We start from the raw sequence: 24,750 nt of genomic DNA, 5'->3' as shown, positions 1-24,750 counted from the left end.
ATTAAATCTCTTGGAACTGGAGTTACAAGAAGTTGTGAGTCATTGCATAGGTGCTTGGAAACCAAATCTGGGTCCTCTTGTAGAACAGAAAATGTTCCTAACTGCTAAGCTATGTCTCTAGCCCATTGCTTTTTCACTTTTAAAAAACATTTATTTACTTATTTTAGAGATGGCACATGTACCGTGCTGTGCACTTGGAGGTCTGAGGACAACTTGTGGAAGTATGTTCTTCCCTTCCGCTATATGGCTTCAGAGCATCACAGAGGAAAATGTCTTTACCCAGGGAGTAGTCGTCTTATTTCCCCAAGTCTTAGAGTTTTACCACCCACCTGCTTAAAACTCTAAGCCTTTGAACTGCAGACTCGCATATCCACTTGTCTATTCTTTACCAGGGTGTCAAATAGGCACCTAAAACTACATATGAAAAACCTTCCATTCACCCTATTTTGGACTTGCTCTTTTAGTTTTTCTCATTTCAATAAACTACAACTTCTCACTTCTGTTGCCTAGATAAAAAACACAAGTAACCTTTGACTTTCTTCTGTCTTTCATACCCTGCATCTTGCAATCAATAAATCCTTTTATCTCTGCTTTCTATTTCTTACTAACTCCCTTGTCTAAGGCATTGCCACCTCTTGTGTAAATTATAGTCACCTTTTAACTAGTTTCTTGCAGCCTGTGCTCCTATAATCTATTCTTAATAGAGCAGATGGGCTAGCACAATCATGTCATATCAATAGCTCAAAACCTTCCTATGGTTCAATCTTACCAATAAGGCCCAAAGTTCTTATATTGGTCAATAAGGCTCTCAACAACAGGGAAGTCTTTGGTCTTACCTACTCTCCTTTCATCTCTCACTCCTCTACAACCATATTAATACCCAAATTGTTCCAGGCACTTTCCACCTCAAGATTTTTGTACTATTTCCTTTGGTTTCTACACAGTATAGACATTTATATAATTCATTCTTTTAGAATAAACTTTTTCTTTTATTTGTAATGACCTTCAACATTCTTCATGATCATCTGGAAAACTTCTGACTCATCCCATAAGACCAACTTAAAATATTGTGCACCTATGAAATATCCATTAATCTAGCCCTTAAAGTATGTTATTCTTCAGTTCTTTTTTTCCTGGAAACTTAACTTGAAGGGTCAAGGATAAGAATACTGAGGGGATCTAGCTTTATAAGGCTTAATGATCATACAATTTTAATGACCTCATTTAAGAAAAGGAATGCAAAGCTACATTTTACAAATGTTACAAAAACATGCAGTTTTATAAATATACCCATGGACCTACAAAATAAAGTGCCCTAGAATTTAAATTTTATTTTTATTGTCTTAATAGTTGTTGTATCTGTGGGGAAGAATAGCTACTGGTAGCTAGTGGCTACAACTGTAAATTAATAAGAAGAATGTAGTCACTGCCAACCAACTACCATACAAACAGAGAACCAAGAGAATAAATAACCTGACCTCTCTTTCTTCCTAGTCTCCAATCTCCAGCTGATGCTTCCCATTGGTTGAACCCAAACGGAAACCCAAAGGCAAGGGAGTTAATGCAGTCCATAGAGATCAGCCTCCCAAGGCATAGAGTATGGCGAAGAAATATCTGGAGAGGCAAACAGAGAGTATCCTGCATACTATGCTATGTAGTTTAGGTTTACTCTATAGGTATGCTATGCAGAGAATTGGACCAAAATTTCTAAAATTTGAATTTTAGACATATGTCTCATAGTATATGAGGATTACAGAGCCTAAACACTGGGGGACAGAAGAATTCTTAACCAGTAAAGTATTCAGAAGGGAGTTCAAAGAAGTAAATATTAAATTATTCATTTATTTCCTTACATATTTCTCAATCTTTAGTTCCAAAGCTCCTCAAATTGTGAGTTTAGGAAGTTATGGCTGATTCACCTGTCATTCTGTTCTAGATTCTATTATTGTACTCAGCTTAAATATTTTTTTTAATATTTTCAACAAAATAGGCTAAGAAGATAAAAAAGAAGCCTAAAGATATTTCAAAATATTTCCTACTGCATAGTTGTACTGAAAACTTAAGGGGCATAAATATGTGGATGGGCAGAATCAGATCCTAAAAGAACTGGTAGAAAAATAATTGGTGGCTATTAAACTTCACTGCTCCAAAGGTATGTCATTAACAAAAGGCTTTTCATGGCACAAGCCTGTAATCCCAGCACTCTGGGAGGCAGAAGCAGGCAGATCTCTGTGAGTTTGAGGCCAGCCTGGTCTTCAAAGTGAGTCCAGGACAGCCAAGGCTATACAGAGAAACCCTGACTCAAACAACAAAACACAACAAAACAAAAAAAAACTACACACAAAAAAAAGTAAGAAAGGTATTCTAGAAATAGAATGCTAAGACAAAGAAATATCTTGTCATTTATGATGTAGAGTATCCAATAATCAAATTCTTATAGGAACCCCAAATCCAAATTCTGAATTTGTATGACTGTTTAAACATGCTCAAATAAAGTCAAATGGCTAAGTCTTTATTAAAAAACTTTAAAGCCTTCAATACCTGCTTTTTTCCTAGTTGTTTATAAACCTGCACACCTAGAGCTGAGACCTAATCTGTGCTGAATGCCCAACTATCTGTGTAGCTGCCCTCTTCTGCATCTCACGGCTACTCCTTCAAGTAGAAATACCACTCTCAAATTCTCCATGGACTGGAATCCTAAATGTTATCAGCAAAGGGAAGAAAGATGTGGGTGTTAGTAAACTATTTGAAAACCTATAGTCTACAGCCTAAGAATATATGGAAGAATTTTTTTTAAATACTTTAATTGTAATAAAAAAATTCACCTTTTTTTTTCTGGATAACGGAAAAATGGAAGGGTGATATTTAACAAAATATGCCATATTACACTAGACTGTAAAATATATACTTTCCCCCTAGGATTAACCTACATATTTTCCTTCAGCACACTATAAAGCAAGCCAAAAGTCAAAGAACAAGTAAAAATCTTTGCATAATTTTACTAAGCAAACCAACTTAAAAATATTTCAAAAGCCTTTGAAATTCTACATGGCCGTAGGATTATTTTCCATTCTTAATATGAAATTGTTCACTGTGAATAATTGCTGCCATTCCTCTTTCAAATGCTTCCCTCCACCTGAAATTACTGAACATAACAGGAAGCTATCCCAGAATCCCACCCTGTGAGTGGCCGTCTAGGTAACCCGAACAGTCATGCTAAGGGCACTGGTGTGGTTCATCTGACTAGAGAGCACCATGGAAGGTTTGCCTCACTTGGTGCTCTGTCTTTACTTAACCAACAACCTCAATGTTTTCAACTGCCCGGCAGTGTTCTGAGCGCAGTTTCATTGCTTATCTGCCAATCTGAACACATTCTGCTTAAAAAGAGTTTTACTTACACGTCAGAATGGCCCTATGAGTAAAGGCAACAACTTCGTTAAACATGAGCAAGAAACACTCTATCTAGATTCTAGTTAACTCATTTATAAAACAGTGAAAATATAGGTTCGTAAGAACTCTAATAATTACTTCAACTTCCTTCCTTCCTTTCTCTCTTTCTTAACTCATTCATTCATTCATTCATTCATTCATTCATTCATGTGAGGAGGTCAGAGGACAACTTTTAGGAGTTGGTTCTCTCTCTTTACTGTATGGCTTCCAGGAGTTGAACTCAGATTGCCCAGCTTGGGGGCAAGTGAACTTATCCACTGAGCCACCTTACCAGCCTCTCAACTTTATTTTTAAAATTATAGAGTAAACCGTCTATAGGAAACAGAAGCTACCAGAAGCTATCATGTGTGAACATATACTATGTAGGACACATTAAGGTGATGCATCACATCAACTAGACTAGCTAAGCTGGCAACATTACTGAGTCCCAATCAAAGACATCAAAGCTTAAAGAAGGGGTTTGCTGAAAGCCAGATGACTGAACTAAGATTTGAACTCAAACCCCATATTTAAGAATTACTGCTACTGCTACAACTATCAAATTATGAGTATCTAGGAAGTATGACCTTTGCCCTTTTAATCTCAGTTTTCCTACTATTCCTTGTGTATTAACAAGTGTTCAGTAAATATATATTAAGTAAGCACACATTAAACCACATTAAACTGTTAGGAGTTGTAAGAAAAAACAAAACCAAACACAAAACAAAATAAACCAAAAAAAAAAAAAAAACCAAACAAACAAACAAAAAAAAAAACAATGAATGGTTGAAACTTCCCTAGAAACTTGTCTCGGCATGAACTGTAAGCCAACTCTGAACAGTTCCCAACTAATGATGGGTGAGTTTACAATGATATGAAAAAGTATTATGCACTGCACAGTTTGGGATTTTATCTTTTCCTGGACAGGCTATTCAGTACTTACGATGCTGTGGAGCTATCAGCCATGTTATAATATTTCACAGAGTATTATGCCAAGCTATGCTATCCAGTAGGTGAGGCATATTAAATATAGTTTTTATCCTATGAGGTAACCTTACTGTAGTTGAGGAATATCTGTACTTGATTAGAGACCACAGAATGATCACTGGGCTACCATTCTACTAGAGTTTGTGTTCAGGATATGATGGCGATCTCACGCTGCTGTCTACCACACTGATTTCTAGGACTGATCTGGCTGGCCAGACAGGTATCCCCTTCCTCCCTCATTGTTCCATGTTTGTCCCTCTTGAAGCTGAACACTCAGTCAGTCAAAGAGGTCAACCTCCCTCAGAAAAAGGACCATTCTTGGGTCCAAGGCATATGAGTAGCTGTGCTCCCTGATAGAACATCCAAACAAAGTAAATTTGTTATTTAAAAAACCTGAGCTACTTACTGTCAAGCCTATTCCTCTATGAAATACAGTATATTTGTTCCTTATCTTGAATTATTAGATAATTAGACTGATTTCATCTGTAGATCACAGAAAAATCTAAACTCATCTAAATAAGTGGCCAAGTGGACATCTATAAAATGCTCCAAACATAAGGAGAAGTAGGCCTTCCACAACCGACTCAGGGTATCCTAAGATCTATCCTAAGATCCTGGAAAGCTGTGTAGCAACAAAGGTAAGTTACACTGCAATTCTTCTAGTAGATTCTGAATCAATATATACTCTCAGATAAAATAATTTTGATATGTTATCAAAATTACTTATCAGTGGCGCTTCATTTAACTGATACTATTTAGGAGTAGTATTTTTTTTAAATCAAAAAATAGATATTTGAAACATTACTTTTTTTTTAAATTTATGAGTGCTCTGTCTGCATGCACAACTGCATGGCAGAAAAGGGCATTAGATCGCTTTATCATGACGCACTATGTGGGTGCTGGAAACTGAACTTAGGACCCCTGGAAGAGCAGCCAGTGCTCTTCCCCACTGAGCCATCTCTCCAGCCTGAAACATTACTGTTGATTTAATTGCATAATTACAAAAACATTTAATTGTAATCCTACACTGCCTGTAACAGCCTGCAAAGATGAGAGTCCCACTGAGAAATGTTTCTTTAAAAATTACACATTATTAATTTTCTGTACTGAAATTTAAATATGCTAAGAAAACACACAGCCACAATACCGGCTAAGAAGGAGACACACTTACCCTTGCTGACAAATAGTACTTGTAGTAGTACAGCTGAAACAGCAGAAATGCAGAACTTGTCAGTGTTAACAGGGCCAAGATCACGTTCTTATTGATTCTACTCATTGGTCTATGGTGTTTTCTTGAATGGTTTTTAACAATAACCCAGTTGTTTTCATCTTCTTCATGGAACAGGAAGAATCTTGTTTCTTGTGAATAAAAAGATACTTCTGTAAAGAAAAAAAAAAAGCCAATATGGAAAAAAATTAACTTCAATAATTACTGACAGGACATACACTCACACACACATACATGCACACACACAAACTTATTTATACGTAGACAGTCTGGCTGTACATGGCCTTACCACCAGCATTTGGCATGCTAAGGCAGGGAGACAGTGAGTACAAGGCCAGCCTAGGCTACACAGTGAGGTCAAGACCAACTATCAGTTATTCATAAGAATACTTGGGTAGGAGGGAACAGCTGACAGAATAGTAAGTACATGTGTGCATGTGAGAAAGACAGAGTACATGTTAGACGCAGAAAGAGTTAAAGCATTACACCTTCACAATGTCAGAAACAGGGAGTCTGACACTCTCTGCCTCCATCTTGCTGCTGTATGGACAGTGCATAGTGAGTACATTGTCTGCTTTTCTTCTTACTAGTTCATGCTGCCTAACATCTGTGGATGCTCCCCAACTTCCCTTCATGTCCTGACACACTGTAAACAGAAGAACCATGTCTCTGTTCTATCAGGGTTGAGATCTCTTTCTACAAGCATCTTCTTTTTACATTTGACAATCCTTTCTCATATATTTCAGTTTGGGGTTACAGCAATATTTGTCTTGGAGAAGATGTATTTGTACCCATTTCCTATTTTCCAGTTGTTTCGGGTAATTTCAGGCACAATAGGGTACAAATATTTTTACTCTTCCATTCTAAAGTCCTAAGTTTTGGTACGGAGCTTTAAAACAATCCAGATAAGCTGAAAGAGCTGAACACATAAAATAAGCACTGGAAGAAACCATGTAAGATCAACTATCCATGAGAGGTACATCAACAGAGGTGAGAACTACCTATCCCATCCATAGATAATGTACCAAGATAATGGAATACATCATGATTTACTAACCTGTAAAAATTAGCAACATCCATCAGCACTGATGTTGATATGAGTGTCTGCTGTCAATTAAAACTTGTTACAATGGTTTCATCTGGGCAGGTCATGGAAACAGATTATTTCTCATTCTCCATATCTCAGCTCTCTCTCATGCATGTACTGAGAACCTCACTTGTGTAGTACATACTGCTTCTTAGTGACATCTACGATAGCACCACTGCTAAGCATCCTCTAAGCTTAACTATTCTAAAGTCCAAGTTAATATACTGGGTTTTTTTTGGGGGGGGAAGCTGTCTCTACATTTAATACAAGATTCATTCATTAATAATATATTTTTACATAACAGAATACACATTCTTTTAGTTTTAATTTAACCTTTTATTACAATTTTACTACACATCACTACATGAACAAGGTTGAGAAAAAGTGGTGGTAAAGCCAAACACACTTGTGCTGGAAACATGTGCAAAGTTCAAGATTGTTTTCTGTAGCCAAGAGCATTACATAATCTTTCAGTGTCACAGCTAACATTCAAATATGCCTTAAACTGAAAAAAAAGAATAGGAGATCAACTACAGAACACAGAGAATAGTGCAATTTAGTAAATGTATGTTTAGGGGCTTAGCAAAATGGGAGGCATAAAAAGAAAATGATACCACAGAGGCGCTCAAAAGTAAAATAGAAAACTGAAAAAGCAAAAACACTGAACATTTTTAGACTGTAAAGAAATCTAGCCAGTATTGCCAATGCTACTATTTACCCTCCACAACCTGACAGCAAAGCCCTATTGCTGAAGATACTACATATTTATGTCACTGAATATAGAGAAATAAAGCTGATGCTCAACTAGAAGCTTTGCCCCAAGTGACCAGATTTATAGTGCTGGATGGTATGATACACACTACTGCAGGAGAAAAGTAATCATTAATCTCATCCAGCTATGAACCCTGTGAGCTATAATAGCAGCTTTCTGCAAGGTACAACTACTGACTGTGTAATAGTGGCACAAATGTTATGGGAGTAGCCAACCACCTTTTGATTGGATTTAAGGCCAGCTCTATGAGATGGAACCTATACCCCAAGGAAAGCCCTATTAAAATTATTTTTCCAAATAAACATAGAAATAAAATGACTCCTAACTACGCACAGATCATTTCGTTGTTGAACACTCATCAGAGAGACTTCTTGCAGTAGATAGTAGTTGATATAGACAGCCATAACTAGACAACATACAGAGTAAGAGACTTTGGAACACTCAGTTTCAAGGAGAAAACACATCAAAGCCATACACAAAGGCTCAGAGATAGATGTAGAAGAGGAAGTAAAAGATTGTAAGAGCATTTTCCAGACACAACAGGGCTGATGCACACTTGAACTTAGAGACTGTGACATCAGGCACACGTCTGTACAAGTTCAAGCCAGACAAAATCCTAGCACAGAGAAGGGGAAGTGAACACAAAGTCCCACCACTAGCAAAGAAATTATTTACAACTGATAACTTCTGGGAGGGATAAAAAGTTTTTCTTCAATGGAGTGACAGAGTATATCAAACACATCCCAGGAAAGGACACATGCTCATAAATAGTTGGTCAACACAAAATAGAGCCCATGTATTTTTGGTTATGAGAGAAAGAATCTGAAGTTGAGTGGGAAGAGTTTAGGGGTGGGAGAAGAATATGACCAAAATATATCATACGAAAAAAAATAAATAAAAGTCTAGTAGGGCCTCATGGCACAGGCCTATAATACCAACTACTCTGGAGGCTAGGCAGCATGATGGTAAGTTCAAATGCTGCCTATGCTGGAGTTCCTGGCCAGCCTGAGAAGCTTACTGAGACTATCTTAAAATACAAACTGAACAAGGAGCTAGGACTGTAGCTCAGCAGTAGAGTGCCTGCATACGCAAGGCTGGAGAGACAATCCTAGGACCAATGATGATGATGGATCTTTACTATTTAATGTTCATTCACTTACTAATCCTCTGCAAAATAACCTCTACCTTCCCATGTTGCCACTTGGAAGATGAAAAGGTAAAATAATGTACTTTCCCCATGTGATTTTCCAGAAAAATCATTAGGACACAGTGACTCCTTTCTTATAAAACGTTGTAAGGAAAATTCTGCAGGAGTGATGAAAAGAAAGGATCTAGGGAAAAGAGGCTGCATAAAAATTAATGTTGCATTTCAGGTGGAGAAATGTAGATGCTTTTTATTTAATGTTTTTCATAGTTGAACATAATTCTGTAATTAAAAAAATATTTTTTTTTAGAGTCTACTCTCAACCAGACTTGGTGGTGTAAGCCTTTATTTCCAGCACTTGTGAGGCAGAGGTAGGTGGATCTCTGAGTTAGAGGCTGGCTTCTTTTACATGGTGAGTTCCAGGCCAGACAGCAATACATAGCAAGACCAGTTCAAACAAATAAACAAACAAACAAACAAACAACAAAAAAAAACCAGCAACAACTTCACTCTGCTAATGTGTTCTCATTGCTAGAATGGAAAGGTTGTTATTGTGCACGGTGGGGAGGAGTGCAAAGCTATGTCTGCAAACATGTGGAGGTCAGACAACCCGTAGCACCATTCTGTGGGCACCATCAACCTTTGTGTGGGTGAGTGAGGGGCTATATGGACCTGTGTGTGTTGGGAGTTCTGTGCACTTGTGTGACAGCAGGAGTGAGCAGACCAGAATGTCTAGTATTTTGCTCTACCACACTCTCCCTTACTCCCTCAAAGCAGAGCCTCTCACTGACTTGGGAGGCAGGCTGGTGGCCAGCAATCCTCTTATTTCTGCTGGCTACCCTTAGTGCTGCTTGACAGACATGTACACAGCCATGCTTGGCTCTCTTTGTGAGTGTTCTGTCTGACTTTGGGTCATCTCATGTTTCCTCTTAGTAACTGAGACATCTAACCATTCCCCTGCGCAACCCTAAACCCCCAAGACAAACTCTCACAAGCCTGGAATCCTCTTCCAAGATATGAGGTTATGCCCACAGGCTACCATGCTCAGCTTGTCTATACACCTTCTGGGGATGGAGGTCCAATCACCATGGTTGCAATGACAAGCACTTTAGTGACTGAGTTATCTTCCCAGCTGAATTATTTAAGTTACGTTTCACATTATTTTTAAGTTGAGTATGCCGGTTAATTTTATGTCGACTTACATACTGGAATAATCTGGGAGGAGGGAACCCATTGAGAAAAATGCCTCCATAAGACAAGGCTGTAGGCAACTCTGTAGAGTATTTTCTTAATTACTGATTGATGTCGGGCGGGGGGGGGGAAGTCAAGCCTATTGTGGGTGGTGTCATCCCTGGGCTGGTGGCCCTGGGTTCTATAATAAAACAGGCTCAGCAAACCATGGAAGCAGATAAGCAGCACTCCTTCACGCCCTGCTGCATCAGCTCCTCCCTCCAGCTTCCTGTCCTCACTGCTTTTGATGATGAGCTGTTATATGAAACTATGAGCAAAACAAACCCTATCTTCCCCAAGTCACTTTTGGTCATGGTATTTCATCACAACAATTATTAACCCTAATGTAAAGAGTGAGTAAAGCCTTTCCCTCAAGAAGCAAGTAATCAATTGCTTGTTTGAGGGTATTTACCCCAGGCTGGTCTGAACTAATTATGTAGCTCTGTTTCCTAGTGGTTCTCTTTGTCTTGGCCTCCAAAGTGCTTGTATTACATGTGTGAGCTACCATTTCTGGCTCACAAGCTGACCTTTATTGGAAATCCTCAAAGGTAGAAAGACTGTAATATCATTCTTTACAACTGAGAAAGCCTGAGGTACATACAAAGTGGCTTGCCTTTTGGTGATGGTGATAAAATCTGAATTCAGTTCTCTGGACTCTTACCTAAAGCTTCTAATTACCCAGCCCCATTTATATCCAATCTTTCCCGGTATTCCCCAACTGAAATGTAAACGCAAGGCAGGAAATTAACATGCAATTATCTGGCATAGCTACCTACCCCTGTCCACCTTATTATTGTCATCAATTTTCATTATTAACCACAGTGAGCACTACTTCAAACGAACTAAGGACGAACACTGCGGAGTCTCAGAAGAGGGAAAGAACCTGGTAATTCAACTACCTCCTCTGTTCAAATCGATGGCAGCTGGCTGCTGCACACAGAAGCTAAGTCTCGCCTGTAGCATCAACTGCCTTCCCAGGTGGACCCTCCCCTGGTTAGCTGCCCTGCCACTCTCCCTTTCCCCTGTGAGTTCATACCTCCAGCCCCCGCGTAAGAATCTCCCAGAGAAGCAGTCTGCAGCAGCAGTTCCTTCCCTGAGGAAGCACTTCGGCATGCTCTGCTCCTCACACCTGAACCTTCTCCTCGCACCCTCCGCCCTCGCCACCCCGCTCAAACGTCACTGTCCCAAGCCGGCTTCTGTCTCCATGAGCCTCTGAAGTCGAAGCCGGGTCAGGATGATGAGCGTGGGCCGTGTGGGAACTATGTGCCCCGGTGACAGCGGCAGCGTGCTCGCGGACTGACTCACAGAAGGTAGCTGCGGCCGACAGCGGCCTCCTCCCCGCCCCCGTAGGGCGCGTACCCCGAGGGTGGCCGACCGTCGGTCAGGGCACCAGCACACCAGCGACACGCGCCTGAGGGCGCCCGCCCACACCCAGGCTCAGCGACCCAGCCGGGGTGCCCTCATCTTACCTCCCTCTGCTGCGGCGGCGGCGGCCAGGCTTACGGCAAGCACGGCAACTGTCGCAAAAGGTCGTCAGGCGGCCAGCGGCGCACGCTGGCCCGTGTGTTTTCTGGGTGGCCTGAGCGAGTTTACGTCTCCCGCCACTTCACTGCCCAAGCTTCTCGGAGCCCTGCTGTTTGCCTGGCCTTTGGGCAGCCATCTCTCCAGCAGCGCACGGAGGCTGCCTGGAGTGACAGGAAAGAACTGTTTCGCCAGGGTGAAGTTCCCCTCAGCGCAGAATGCCAGTTACAGGCAAACACAGGATAGATAAGGTTCCTCCTTATTTCCTCCCTCCCTCCCTTTCTCTCCCACTTCCACTCTCCTGCTCGCAGTCCCTCTCTCCCACCCCATCTTCTCTCTCCTTTCTACTTGGATTCTGCTTTGGTATCACTTGCAGTTGGAGATAAAGTGGGAAAGGGTTTATATATGGTCATGAAGTTGAGTTGCCTGGAGTGAACAAAACAACTTGTCTCCCCCAGTGCGCCGTTCCCCTGAGCGAAGAGTGCTAGCTATAGGCAAACTTAGGCTGGATCCAGAGTCCTTCCTCCCTACCTGCCTTTCTTTCCTCCCTCTCTCCCTCCCTCCCTTCCCCTCTTCAGCTCAGCCGCTCCTCTCTCTTCTTGGATATCATTACTTGCAAATTAGGGTGGGAAAGAACACTATGTAGTGATGTATATGCCGATGAAGATGAGTTGCCTACTTTACATCCGGGTCAAATAGGCTGTCTTCTTTGGGCTTGAAACAAATGTATACAGTTTTTGGCCTGGTATCTTTGAGCACATGTGTATTTGATAGGAATTTTTGAAAATTAAAAAGCACTAAACAAATTATTGTAGTTTTAAGTTCTCTCTTTAAAACTTAATAACGGCTTGTAGAAAAAAAAAAGATGAAATATTTTACCCTCCACACCCCATTCTGTATCATTTAACTCAAGCTGCCTTAAACTCTATGTAGCCCAGGATGGCCTTCAAATGATCCTAGAATTTCCTCATCTCAGGTGCTGAGACAACAAGTCTGCAACATCATGCTTGACTTAAAACAAGAATTTTTCTAAAAACTGTGATGGAATGTGGCTGTATCACAAAATCCCTATTCTAAAAACCTGGTTTTTAGAAGTGAATGCTTTTCAAGTGCATAGCAAAACTTGTTCTGCATAAACCTTGAAAGAGGCAGTTAAGGGGACTAGCTAGATTTCCGATTTGAGCTAAGTGTAAATCTGTTTTTCCTATATGAGCATGGTTGTAATGTGTCGTTTACATTTTCAAGTGTCTGTTACTGTAAAGTGGACCAGGATTTATAAACATATGTCAAGGAAAGAATTTGGAGCCCTTCAAAGAAAACGGACAGTCCTTTTCTTAGACATAGTTTGTCAGCAACCATTTTAGACAAAAATTTACCTCTAAATTTTTCCCCACCTGCAAATAATTTTTTTTTTTTCAATGTAAGCTTAAAAAGTAAAAGCGCTATCTACAACTGCAGGTTGGAAAATAGGCAAACGCAAACTGCTGTCCATTACATATATATATAGGGTCATTCTTCTGGATGGACCTCAAAAACAGGTCTACACAGGTCCTCAAGGAAAACTTAAGGGTGACCAGGAAGGGAATTCTGGGGCACTGGCTTTCTGTTACATAATAATCTGAAATTAGGTATGTCAGTGGAGTCTGAGGAATTCCACCTCTAGTTTCATTTCCTATTGCTGTGGTAAAACACTCTGACAAAAGCAATTTATAAGGAAAGGCTTATTTTGGCCCACAGTGGCAGATTATAGCCTATCATATTAGAAAGTGGGCAAGTAGTTTCATACGCCTGCCACTACCAGCCAGCCACCACACCTTCCCATATGTGACAGATTTTGATTCCCTCAAAATACATCTTTCTTCCTTTAAGATGGTTACTTGTCAGGTATCTGATCTTAGTGACAAAGCACAGTCTACATATTTATAGTATCAAATTCAGGGAGGTATACACAGAACAGGTATAAGCCTGTTATATAAAAATAAGTATAAAAAAATAAAGATAAAAATAGTAGCTTGTAGGTACAAGTTAAAAAGGGGAAGCTTCAAAATTCTGATAGTCCATTTTTATTGGAGTAACTCTGGACTGTCGAGGCCAGTACTTTGCCTAGCGATTACAAAATATAAGGATAGATGATCCATGTTTACCTTTCTTCAGTGAACAATCTGTTGCTTCTATTTTAATGTCACAATGCTACAATGCATACTCTTCTTCTGTGCATATATATGCAAGAGAAGTCACTGAGAAAATTAACTTTTCAAGGGAAAGAGCAATTAAAAATCTTGATTCTGTTAAAGTGGTAAGTGGCACCCATCCATTAGCCTTCTATTCACTGTTGCCTCAAAACCTTCATCATATGCTTTTCCTCATAATGCAAGACTGCCTGTTTTCCTTTTACGTTTCTTCTGGAGACAAAGACCTCCAATAAAGGAACTACAGCCACAACACAATCATCCAATCATTGCTTACTTCTTTTCCCTTCAATTGGTTTCACATTAGAATACTCACTGCAAAAGGGACTGGGTTCTGAGTCTGATTCTCTTAGTGACCCTCTACCAAAAATGCAACCTAGGACGTGATGAGCTAACTACTCCATCTTCAATGTATAAAACAACAACTACTAGGGGCATGTAATTATGCTTAAATACAAATTAAAAATTCAGTCGGCTAGTACATTAGTCACAGTAGCTGCCTGTGGCTAGTGGCTACTGAATAAATACAGGCTTTTCCATCATTATATAAGACTGTTAGTGGCATTGTCTAACATACTTTGAGGCAATGAGGTTATGACTTTTAAAATATTCTTTCTCAATGGAGCAACTATAGACATTTAAATAAAAGTTGATAAAAAAACAAAACAGTGACACAAAAAAGCAAAGGAAAAAAAGTTTTAATTTTTAGAAGGGATAATACAGGTGTTTTTGTAAAAACTTCAAGTGGAACATTTTATACAGAACATACAATCTTTTCAACATACAAGTTACTATGCTTTGAACACCTATTTTAAAGTTTAAAAAAATTATTTGAAAGGCTGTCTTGTTTCTAAGGAAAATGAGGCAGTGTGCTCATTTCAAACTCTTGCAGCAATGACTATATCATGTAGTTTATCAGTGATCTTCATCCACACTTAAAGGTTCAACCTGAGGAGCTGTAATTTCTATTATCACAACTGCATAGTGAAATCACGTCCAGATAACAGACATACAAAAATCCTGTAGAGTAGGATAACTTGTAAACCATTTAATACATCCAATTTAGAGCAACACAAGCATGTCCAGACAGATAATAACTGATATGGGTTAATGAACAAGGTTTTTTTTAAAAAAAAATTTTAACAAAAAGGACAATTCAATAAAGTTGTTGAATATGTGTCAAATGCAACAAATTGTTGAAATACTTGATTGTTGCAAAAAAAAAAAATAACTATTTCAAGCCAAATTCTCTCTTCATGGGGTGCCAGGCTAGTCTAAATGGAAAGTGCAAATTCCTGGTGGAAAAGGAGCTAAAGTAATTTGCTGATTTAGGCTTCCACTCTACACATGAATGCTGTGGGGGAACTTTCAAACTCTTAAAGCTGTGTAGTTGATGAGAAAATATACAAACAATTATGCACAAAGTAAATTAACAGCAAAGGACATTTTTAACAGAAGGTCTTATTTAAAAGATCATTTAAAATCACTGGTACTATCAACTTAAGAACATGCACATTCAAACTAAACAGCATTTACAAGTATCCAAACGCAGTCACTAATAATGAAAACCACCCCGTTTACATAGGACTCCATTTTATTACACTCCTCACAACAGCCCTGTGAGGTAGGCTAAGCATGGTACAATATTTTAAGTAAGGCAATAGAGGCCCAAAGGTGACGAGTGATTTACAAAGAGGTCATACTCTACTGTCTGGGAGAGCTATGATGATTAATTTCAAATACGTGAAAGGATGCAAAAATCCTTAAAGACTAGCAGCTTTCACCTGAAGTTAGTCTCTAACTTTAGCTATTGTATCTTAAAAGAATCACTTGTGAATTTGATTTTAAAGGGTCTCTGTTAAAAGATCAATTAGTTTCAGTCCTTTGGTACCTTAGAATACTGGAAATGTTTAAAAGAAATTCTTCTCATTGTCCTGTGCTCTCCAAAAAGTTCCAATATTGCTAAAATGCCTTTTACTAATCTCTTCCAATTTGATAATAAAATTGATTCAATCTTAAATTCCAAGCCAAGCAAACACATCCACTGACCTCTGCCTACATACTGCAAAATCTTCTATGTGTTTATTTCCTAAGCACCAACTTAAGTTGGCTACTACTAAGAAAATATATAATTTTAAACAAATATAATTGAAATGATTATGAGTCAAAGTCAGTATACTATATTAACCCAGAAAAAGGTACTCTTTTAACATGGTTGGGTAGTCAGGATTTCTGGTATTGATCACGAAGCCAAAGTATTAACATTCATGTGGCATGTTATTCCAATGCAGGCAAAAGCAGCAAACAATCTACTTAAATTCTAACTGGTGCAAAATTCCTATTGTATTCAGATTAATCATTCCTCTCTGGTAACACAATACTGACGTGAGAATCACAAACGTGTACACCGTGAAGATACCCATAAAACTAAAAATACCAAACCTGAGGTAATGTTGCTGTGGTGATTTTCTGTAAGAAAAACTTTATTATCTACTCTAGATCTGAGTGCTAGAGTTAAAAAAAGATCCACCTGGGTGCTGAAAACAATTTGATGGTGACTTGGATACTGAGTAAAGTTCATGCTTACCTCTGAAGGGATAAATATAGTATAAAAATAAAACCAGGAAAGAAACTTTTCCAGGCTTTTTGTTATAATATAAAGTGAAGTCTTGCCATGTGTAGTTAATCTGATAGTTTTTTTCAAGCTACAATGAATGTTCTTTAAATTTTTTTCAGTTACATTTGTGTGTGTGTGTGTGTGTGTGTGTGTGTGTGTGTGTGTGTGTAGGTCAGAGAACAACTTGTAGGAGTTAATTCTCCCCTTCCATTTGGGTCCCAGGAAACAAGCTCAAGTCACCTGTTTGGCAGCAAGTGCTTTTCCTCTGAGGCATCTCAGTCAGCCCATGAATGCAGTTTTTAGAAATTTAATGACATATTAAGAACACATTATTTTTAGAATATCCGATCAAAAATAGCAGGAAGAGGTGCAGATGGTGAATTAAACTTTACTAGTTTTGAAAACCTGGATAGAAAGTAATAAAACTGATACCACATTATAAAAACTCAAGTATTTTTATATGAATTATATGCTGATCTAACAAAGATGCTAAAAAGCTCTGACTAAAACAGTTAAAATTTTAGCCTAGGGTAATATATTTCATGGTAAGACGTCTATACTGTATCCTTTTAAGATTAATAGTCTTTGGAGTAATCACTTCCCATATATATCCCTTTCCAATTTTTAAAAATTGTGTTTTAAAGAAACAACTGCAAATGCATAAAGTTATAATTTCAAGAAAGAGATATCTAGAGAAAAACTAATCATTCTAGGTAACTGACCTAATTTAAATATTTCATCATAAATATTTTCTTTTGTTTTTTTATACCAAGGAGCAATCATGGAAGTTTGAATCATACCTAACGTTGATGATTTGATATTTTTAGAATATTCAGAACAGAACATCTTCAGAATAGAGTGAAAAGGCCGAGCCTGGCTGTCCAGCAGTTTACTGTCACATGGGAGAGGTGCTATCAATTAAACCCACAGACAGACAGACAGACAGACACACTCTTAATACTTTTTTAAAAAGCTGTAACTGGAACATTCAAAAGAATCACTGTATAATATATTTCTATGTGCATTAGTAATTAAATGCTTGATATATACATATTTACCAATATTTAAAGGATGTGACACAATCAGCTGAGTCAAATGAATTGTAGCAAAATTCTTCTTCTAAAGTGCTTAAGGCAGCTTCTACCTGTCTATTTCCAGCTAAATAAATCTGGTTTGGAACTCAATTGCTAAAAAGGAAATACAATACTTAATACATTTTTTACATGGATGATATATCCATTACAGTCTACCTCTCCTGCGTTTCCTTCATGGAAAACAGTCATGTTCGAGCCAGGCAAGGACACAAAGAGCAATGAAGAGTGATGGAGAGGGCTAGTGAGCTTCCCACAGCAGACTAAGCTGAGCAAAGGAGCTCAGTAGTTCTAACACAATGTTAGTGAGAATGTTCCGTATTATGATCAAGTTAATAGGTACTTAATTTTGAGATGATTTAAGTAGGCACTATATTCAATTTTTAATCTAATATCAAGGGTGACAAACTTCCATTCAACCTAATGAACTTAGGATTTTTAAACTAAAATACTACAGATTCGTTCTTGTTTTTTTTTTAAAATGGCCCTTAAAAAGATTCAGAGAAAACAAAACAAAACAAACAAACAAAAACCCCTCTGACGCTTATTTTAAAGCACCGAAGGTATAATTAGTACCTAATATCACATGATAAGAACTCGGACTCTTATTCACTGACTTCATACTTTGCACTACAAATCTGCTGACAAATAAAACCTTCCCAGTAAAACTCATGCATTTCCAATGAGTTTGGGAATTTTATATGAAGGTCTCAAATAATGGGATGAGGACAAGGAAGAACAACTCTTACTCTGCATGGAGCCCTCACCACGACAGTACAATGCTGCCTGCGTTAAATTTGGCCACAATGAGCATGCGCAGTGGACAAAGGCACTGTACAAATGAGAAGACACAACTACGCACAATATAGTATCAATGAATGGTTCTGTAAGAACAGCCGGCTTTTCCAGGTCATTCTTGACAAAGTGTACTGAGTAGCCACACAAGGGAATTCTGCCGATAACTGCTGCCAGAAATAAGTTCCCAAAGGAGTAACCCCTCTCTTAGGTCATGGGGCATCACTCCTTTAGTTTTAAAAACTAGTAATATGCTATCAAACAATACTGTAGATATTCGTTATATGGAAAGGTCATATCCTAGGTCAAATTTGTTTCATCAACAGAACAAAAACAATCATGCCAGTAAAGAGTACATTTTACAAGCAAATACTTGTCACTATCATACAAGCTACACATAGAAAGCAACAACTAACGCTTCTCTGAGGAAGTTTGTCGGAGCCCAAGATACCAAAACAAGAAGAGATTTAAAAGTCTCAAAAATTAATCAACAGTCAAATACTCATTTCTTTACAGTTCTGAAAGCAGTTTTATAGTTTCAACTTCTAGTTTGGCTCAAAAACTTTGTAATGAAAGATTTTTCTGTTAATAGCCACAAGTTTTACTCACTGTTTTACACATTCTTTCAGATTTGGGAAAAATATATCTATGTTCATTTTTGGAAGCATCATAAACTTTTAAACAGTTAATGAATGGACCAAAAAGACAGAATCAAAAGGACAAAACAAAACAAAAACCCTTCAAATAAGTGTTTGAAAACACATAAACCAATTAAGTCTGAAACATGTACTGTTTTTAAACTGCTGGTTAAACAATCCATAGCTTTGTAAAAAGAACATATACATCATTCCAGAAAAGAATACTTTAGGCACATATCTTTATAATCTTTCATAGACAAAAAAATTAGTAATGTATAACTTTCTACCCTTTATAAAACTTAAACTTCCAATCTTACTAATAAGGATAAAAATAAGCAATAATTATCATCAGTGCCAAGTTTAAGTGGAAATTTTATCAAAGATAGCTATAAAAGGTGGGATTAAAATAGAGAACAAAAATAAGAAAGCATGGCTTTTCAGAGGGTACCTAGGAGCCACAGGGGGGAGGAGAAGATGTGACTCAACAGAAACACACATGAAGAACACTCCCTTGCACTACCTAAATTCTCCTTATCTGCTTGATATTTTGAGTTATAACCATAAAAAAAAGTTTAGAGGAAAAAAATGATATGAATTAGCCAATACATAAGTTACCCTATCAAAAGCTCAGCTCATTTATAAAAGAATAAAATAAGCCACTGTAAAAAAATTTCTCTGTCATCCCTAAGCAAATGATTTCAATTTCTAGAAGGCCTTAGGGGAACTTTTGTTTTTAAAGCTTCAGTGTAAGGACTTAATGACAGCTAGTGAGAAGGAAAGAAGAATACGTGAGGGGAAAGGCAAGCTTTAAAAGTTGTGCAGCCATGCCCTGGGCTCATCAAATGTAATTACACCTACTAGGATAAGTCAGGGTAGCTTAAGAAACAGAAAAATGGGTTTCTACCTAACTATTTCAAAATGCCCTTTTCCTATTTACTATTCAAATATCACCATGTCGGCTGCCCGCACCCCAACTGCTTGGCTCTGTGACACTGCAGTAACCTCCTGTAGCTGCTTCCTACTCGGTGCTTAATCTAAAAAAGTCCAGGCTTTAAAGCAGAACATGGCAAACCTGATTTCCACCACTCAGAAATGGCTGTTAGTAACTGCATGAAAAGGCCACAGTCTGGGTTGTCATTACTGAGTGACATTGTTCAGGCTGCTCGTTGAACCAGTCATTCCATTTTCCGTTTTCTGAAGTGTTCTCACTGCACTTGGAACCTGCATTCCAGTGCTCAAAGAAAGTCCACCACACCAAACCTAAGACAAGATAAAAACAAAGCCTCAGTTAGATTCAAATCAAATTGTAACTCTAGTAATCCTTAATTTCCCATTTGTAAAACAAAATGTCACATGTGTAAACATCAACAAATCCCAAACTGATAAGCTTCATGTGTGAGTTCAGAAGTGGAAAGGCTCACAGTGGCCAAAGGAAGTCTGAAGCCAAAGAATGGAATTCAGGGCAGCAGAAACTCTAGACTAAACTGGATTAACCTTGGCAAAGAATGTTGACTGTAATTCTCTAACCTTCACAACCAAGGGACATGTATCCCAAAAGAAACTTCCTCATCTCACAATTTAATACTGAGACATGAATTTAGATAGAGGACGCATGGTCTAGTGAGAGAGACCAGCAGGTAAAGACACTGGCTGTGTAAGACAGACAACCTGAGTCTGATCCCTGAAACCCACAGTTGAGAGGAACCAACTCCTGAGAGGTGAACCCACATGCACACTGTGGCCCGTAATTTCTTTCTTTCTTTCTCTCCTTCCCTTCCTTCTTCCCTGTCTCTCTCTCCCCCTCACACAGTAATATAAAGGTTTTTTGTTAAAGCACAAATGAGTTTATAAAAGATAAAGCCATTTTGTTTGTGAAAAACAGCCCTATTAGTCAAAAAAGGTAAAAGCCAGTCTGGAACAGTCAAGAGACTTAAAATATGGACAATTTAAATTATCAGCTACAATGTATATAGCAAATATACCTAAAGCAAGAGATATTCTAGAAATTATTGAAATGTTTCTACTTTCAACTATATTCTGAAGTGCTCACTACAACTAACTAGGATACTGCACCAAAGACTCTACTGATTAAAATTAACTACATAGTTAACATTTTAAAATTTCAAAGCTAGCAGGCTTGATAATAACAAATTCCCAAAGTATAAAATATTTCTCAGACACAGAAATACTAAGTTAGCCATTTTAACTGTTTAAATGATTCAGAAAAAAAAAAACAAACTTTACTTAAAATATCTAGCACAGTAGAATTCTACCAGACTTCCAAAGAAGAGCTAATATAATATTCCTCAAACTATTCCCTATGAGGCCACAGTCACTCTGATACTCAAAGCAAAGATTCAACAAAGAAAGAATTACAGACCAATTTCCCTCATGAATGTGGATGCAAAAATACCCAATAAAATACTCGCAAACCAAATCAGAGAACACACCAAAAACATCATCCACCCTGATCAAACAGGCTTCATCCCAGGGATGCACGGATTGTTCAATATACAAAAATCTGTCAATATAAGCAAACTAAAAGAAAAAAAAAACCATGATCATCTCAATAGATGCTGAAAAAGGTTTTGACAAAATGCAATACCTCTTCATGATAAAAGTCTTGAAGAGATCAGGGATACAAGACACACTAAACACAATAAAGGAATATACAGCAGGCAGATAGATAACATTAATTTAAATAGAGAGAAACTCAAAGCAATTCAACTAATATCCAGAACAAAACAAGGATTGTGCTCTCACTATTATCTATTCAATATAGTACTTGAAGTTCTAGCTAGAGCAATAAGGCAACTAAAGATCAAGGGAATATAAATCGGAAAGGAAGAAATTAGACTATCACCATTTGCAGATGATGTGAAGTATACATAAGAGACTCCAAAAATTCTACCAGGGAATTCCTACAGCTGAAAAATATCTTCAGCAAAATGGCTGGATACAAGTTAAATAAAAAAAATCAGTAGCCCTCCTATATACAAATGACAAACAAGCTGAGACAAACTAGGAACCTGCCACAGAGGGCCTCTGAAAGCCTCTGCCATGCAGACTATAAAAGCAGATGCTGAGCCTGATGGCCAACTGTCGGGCAGAGTGAATGGAATTTTATGTAAGAAGTGGGAAATAGTAAGAGCTGGAGAGGACAGGAACTCCACAAGGAGAGCAATAGAACAAGAAAATTTGAGCACAGGGAACTTCCCAGAGACTCATACTCCAACCAAGGACTATTAATGGAGATAACCTAGAACCCCTGCACAGATGTAGCCCATGGCAGTTCAGTGTCCAAGTGGGTTACATAGTAATGGGAAGAGGGACTGCCTCTGACATAATCTGATTGGCCTGCTCTTTGATCACCTCCCCCTGAGTGGGGAGCAGCCTTACCAGGCCACAGAAGAGGACAATGCAGCCACTTTTGATGAGAACTGATAGACTAAGATCAGAAAGAAGGAGAGGAGAACCTCCCCTATCAGTGGACTTGGGGAGGGGCATGCATGCAGAAAGGGGAGGGAGGGTGGGATCGGGAGGGGAGGAGGGAGGAGCTTATGGGGGGATACAAAATGAATAAAGTGTAATTAATAAAAAAGAACACACAAAGATGAGAAAACTAAAAAAAAAATCAGGGAAGCAACACCTTCGCAACAGCCACAAATAATATTAAATATGCTGCGATAACTTTAACCAGGCAAGTGAAAGACCTGTATAACAAGAAACTTTGAAGAAGATACCAGAAGATGGAAGGATTTCCCATGCTATGGGAGTAGATATATTAACTGTCTAATTAGATAGTTAATAGACAGTATTAACCATCTCTCATAGTTAGTACTATGTAAGATTAACAGTAAAAATGGCTGTCTTATCAAAAGTAATGCAATCCCCATCAAAATTCCAATACAATTCTTTATGGACCCTGAAAAATTCTTCATAGGAAAAAAACCCCAAAAGCTAGGATAGTTAAAAAAAATTCCTGTACAATAAAAGAATTTCTAAAGGTATCTCCATGCCTGATTTCAAGCTTAACTACAGAGCTACAATAATAAAAATGGTATGGTTTTGGCATTAAAAAAAATCCACTAGTTCAGTATCCAAGTGGGTTCCATTGTAATAGGAACAGGGACTGTCTCTGACATGAACTGATTGGCCTGCTCTTTAATTACCTCCCCCTGAGGGGGAAGCAGCATTACCAGGCCACAGAAGAAGCCAATGCAGCCACTCCTGATGAGACCTAATTGACTAGGATCAGAAGGAAGGAAAAGAAGGCCTCCCCTATCAGTGGACTTGGGGAGGGGCATGCATGCAGAGGGTAGAGAAAGGGAGGGATTGGGAAGGGAGGAGGGAGGGAACCACAGGGGGGATACAAAGTGAATAAAGTGTAATTAATAAAGAAAAAAAAAAGAAAAAAAACAAAACAAAACAAAAAGACAGGCAGGTTAAGTGGAATCTAATTTGAAGTCCTCGATATAAATCAACACACCTATAAACACCTGATTTTTGATAAATAAACCAGAATTATAAAATGGAAAAACAACAACAACAACAAAGCATCTTTGACAAACAGTGCTAGTTTAACTAGATGTTGAAATGCAAAAGAATGTAAATAGATTCATATCAATCACCCTGCACAAAACTGAACTCCAAGTGGACCAAAGACACCCAACATTAAACTAGATACACTGAACCTGATAGTACTTTATAGCTACTGTGCACTTGAAAGTGAGTACACACCATATTTGTCTTTCTGGATCTGGGTTACCTCACACGGGATGATTTTTCTCTAGTTCCATATATTTGCTTGAAAACTTTGCAATCTTATTTTATTGAACAGCTGAGAATACTCCATTGTGTGAATGTGTAACAGTTTCTCCATTCTTCTGCTGAGGGAGAGCTGCATATATGCTGTGGTTGTGCAGCTTGGTGCTCTTATGGGATTCTTAACAGTGAGGGCAGGGCTGCCTACTTTTTTTTTTTTTGCCTACTTTCAGAACCCTTTTTGTCCCACTGGGTTGCCTAGTCCAAACTTAATATGAGGATATTGCCAAGTCTTATTGAAACTTGATATGCCATGTTTAGCAGACATCCCTGAGAGGCCTGGCCTTTTCTGAAGAGGGGTGGATGAGGGCAAGGTGGGTGGTGGAACTGGAGGACAGGACTAGGGGAAACTGCAGGTAGGATGTATGAAAGAATAATTAAAAAAAAAAAAAATCTAACCGAAAATGGCAGGGATGGCTCAACAATCAAGAGCACTGTTTGCTTTCAGATGACTAGGTTTGGTTCCCAGCACCCACATAGTGGTTTACAACCATCTGTAACTCTAGTTCAAGGGGGTCTGGTGCCCTCTTCTGCCCTCTATGGTACCAGGCGTGAATGAGGTGGACATACATTCACTGCTTACTTAGCGTTTCTACTGCTCTGATAAAACACTAGCACATGTGCATTAAGCTGGGAGGAAGGAGTTTATCTTCAATTCTGCATCACAGCCAGGCTCGAACCAGGAGGCATGAAACTAAAGCAGAAGCCATGAGGAACGCTGCTTACTGACTTATTTCTCAGGACTTGTTCAGCTTGCTTTCTTCTATAGGCCAGGACTACCCACCAGGGATGGCAACAGCAACCGTGGGTTGGCTCTCCCGCATCAATCATTAATCAAGAATTTACTTGACAGACGTGCCTACAGCCTGATCTGATAGAGGCATTTTCTCTACTGAGGCTTCCTCTTCCCAGGTAACCCTGGCTTGTGTCAAAATGAGGGGGAAAAAAACCCACACAACTAGAATATACAGGCAAGCAAAACCCTCATAACACATAAAATCCTTTTCTTTTTAATTTTGGAAGAAAAATCTTGCAGAAAAGTATAAACGTGAAACAATAGAGAAAGGCCAGTTTTTAAAAGGTAAACAGTACTAGAGGAAGTGGATATCCATGCATAAAGAAAAACAAAAACAAAAACAAAAATCATGATCCAGGCTGCATACAAAAATCAACACAAAAGATTTTAACCACAGAATGT

General features: G+C 38.4%; 2 protein-coding genes across 8 annotated transcripts in view; both read right to left on the bottom strand.

The window, feature by feature from the left end:
- Window positions 1–11,639, bottom strand: part of Fktn (fukutin) — a 54,458-nt gene extending 42,819 nt beyond the window's left edge. The window contains exons 1-2 of one of the 5 annotated variants that reach the window (XM_021654856.2): window positions 11,347–11,639; window positions 5,588–5,796 (exon numbers count right to left, since the gene is read on the bottom strand). In XM_021654856.2, the coding sequence (XP_021510531.1) occupies window positions 5,588–5,692 (105 nt within the window). In that variant the 5' untranslated portion in view covers window positions 5,693–5,796; window positions 11,347–11,639. Of the gene's footprint in view, window positions 1–1,478; window positions 1,545–5,587; window positions 5,797–10,913 lie in introns of those variants that run through there. The other 4 variants (XM_060379926.1, XM_060379924.1, XM_060379925.1 and 1 more) reach the window with 4 other exon arrangements.
- Window positions 11,640–14,268: 2,629 nt separating this feature from the next.
- Window positions 14,269–24,750, bottom strand: part of Fsd1l (fibronectin type III and SPRY domain containing 1 like) — a 74,017-nt gene continuing 63,535 nt past the window's right edge. For all 3 annotated transcript variants that reach the window (XM_060379921.1, XM_060379922.1, XM_060379923.1), the window contains one exon: window positions 14,269–19,988. In XM_060379921.1, the coding sequence (XP_060235904.1) occupies window positions 19,866–19,988 (123 nt within the window). In that variant the 3' untranslated portion in view covers window positions 14,269–19,865. The remainder of the gene's footprint in view (window positions 19,989–24,750) is intronic.

Source organism: Meriones unguiculatus, chromosome 3 (assembly GCF_030254825.1).
Source record: "Meriones unguiculatus strain TT.TT164.6M chromosome 3, Bangor_MerUng_6.1, whole genome shotgun sequence".
In the NCBI taxonomy this organism is placed as follows: Eukaryota; Metazoa; Chordata; class Mammalia; order Rodentia; family Muridae; genus Meriones; species Meriones unguiculatus.
The sequence above is the reverse complement of the archived record's forward strand: the minus strand, read 5'-3'. Positions and strand labels throughout refer to the sequence as shown.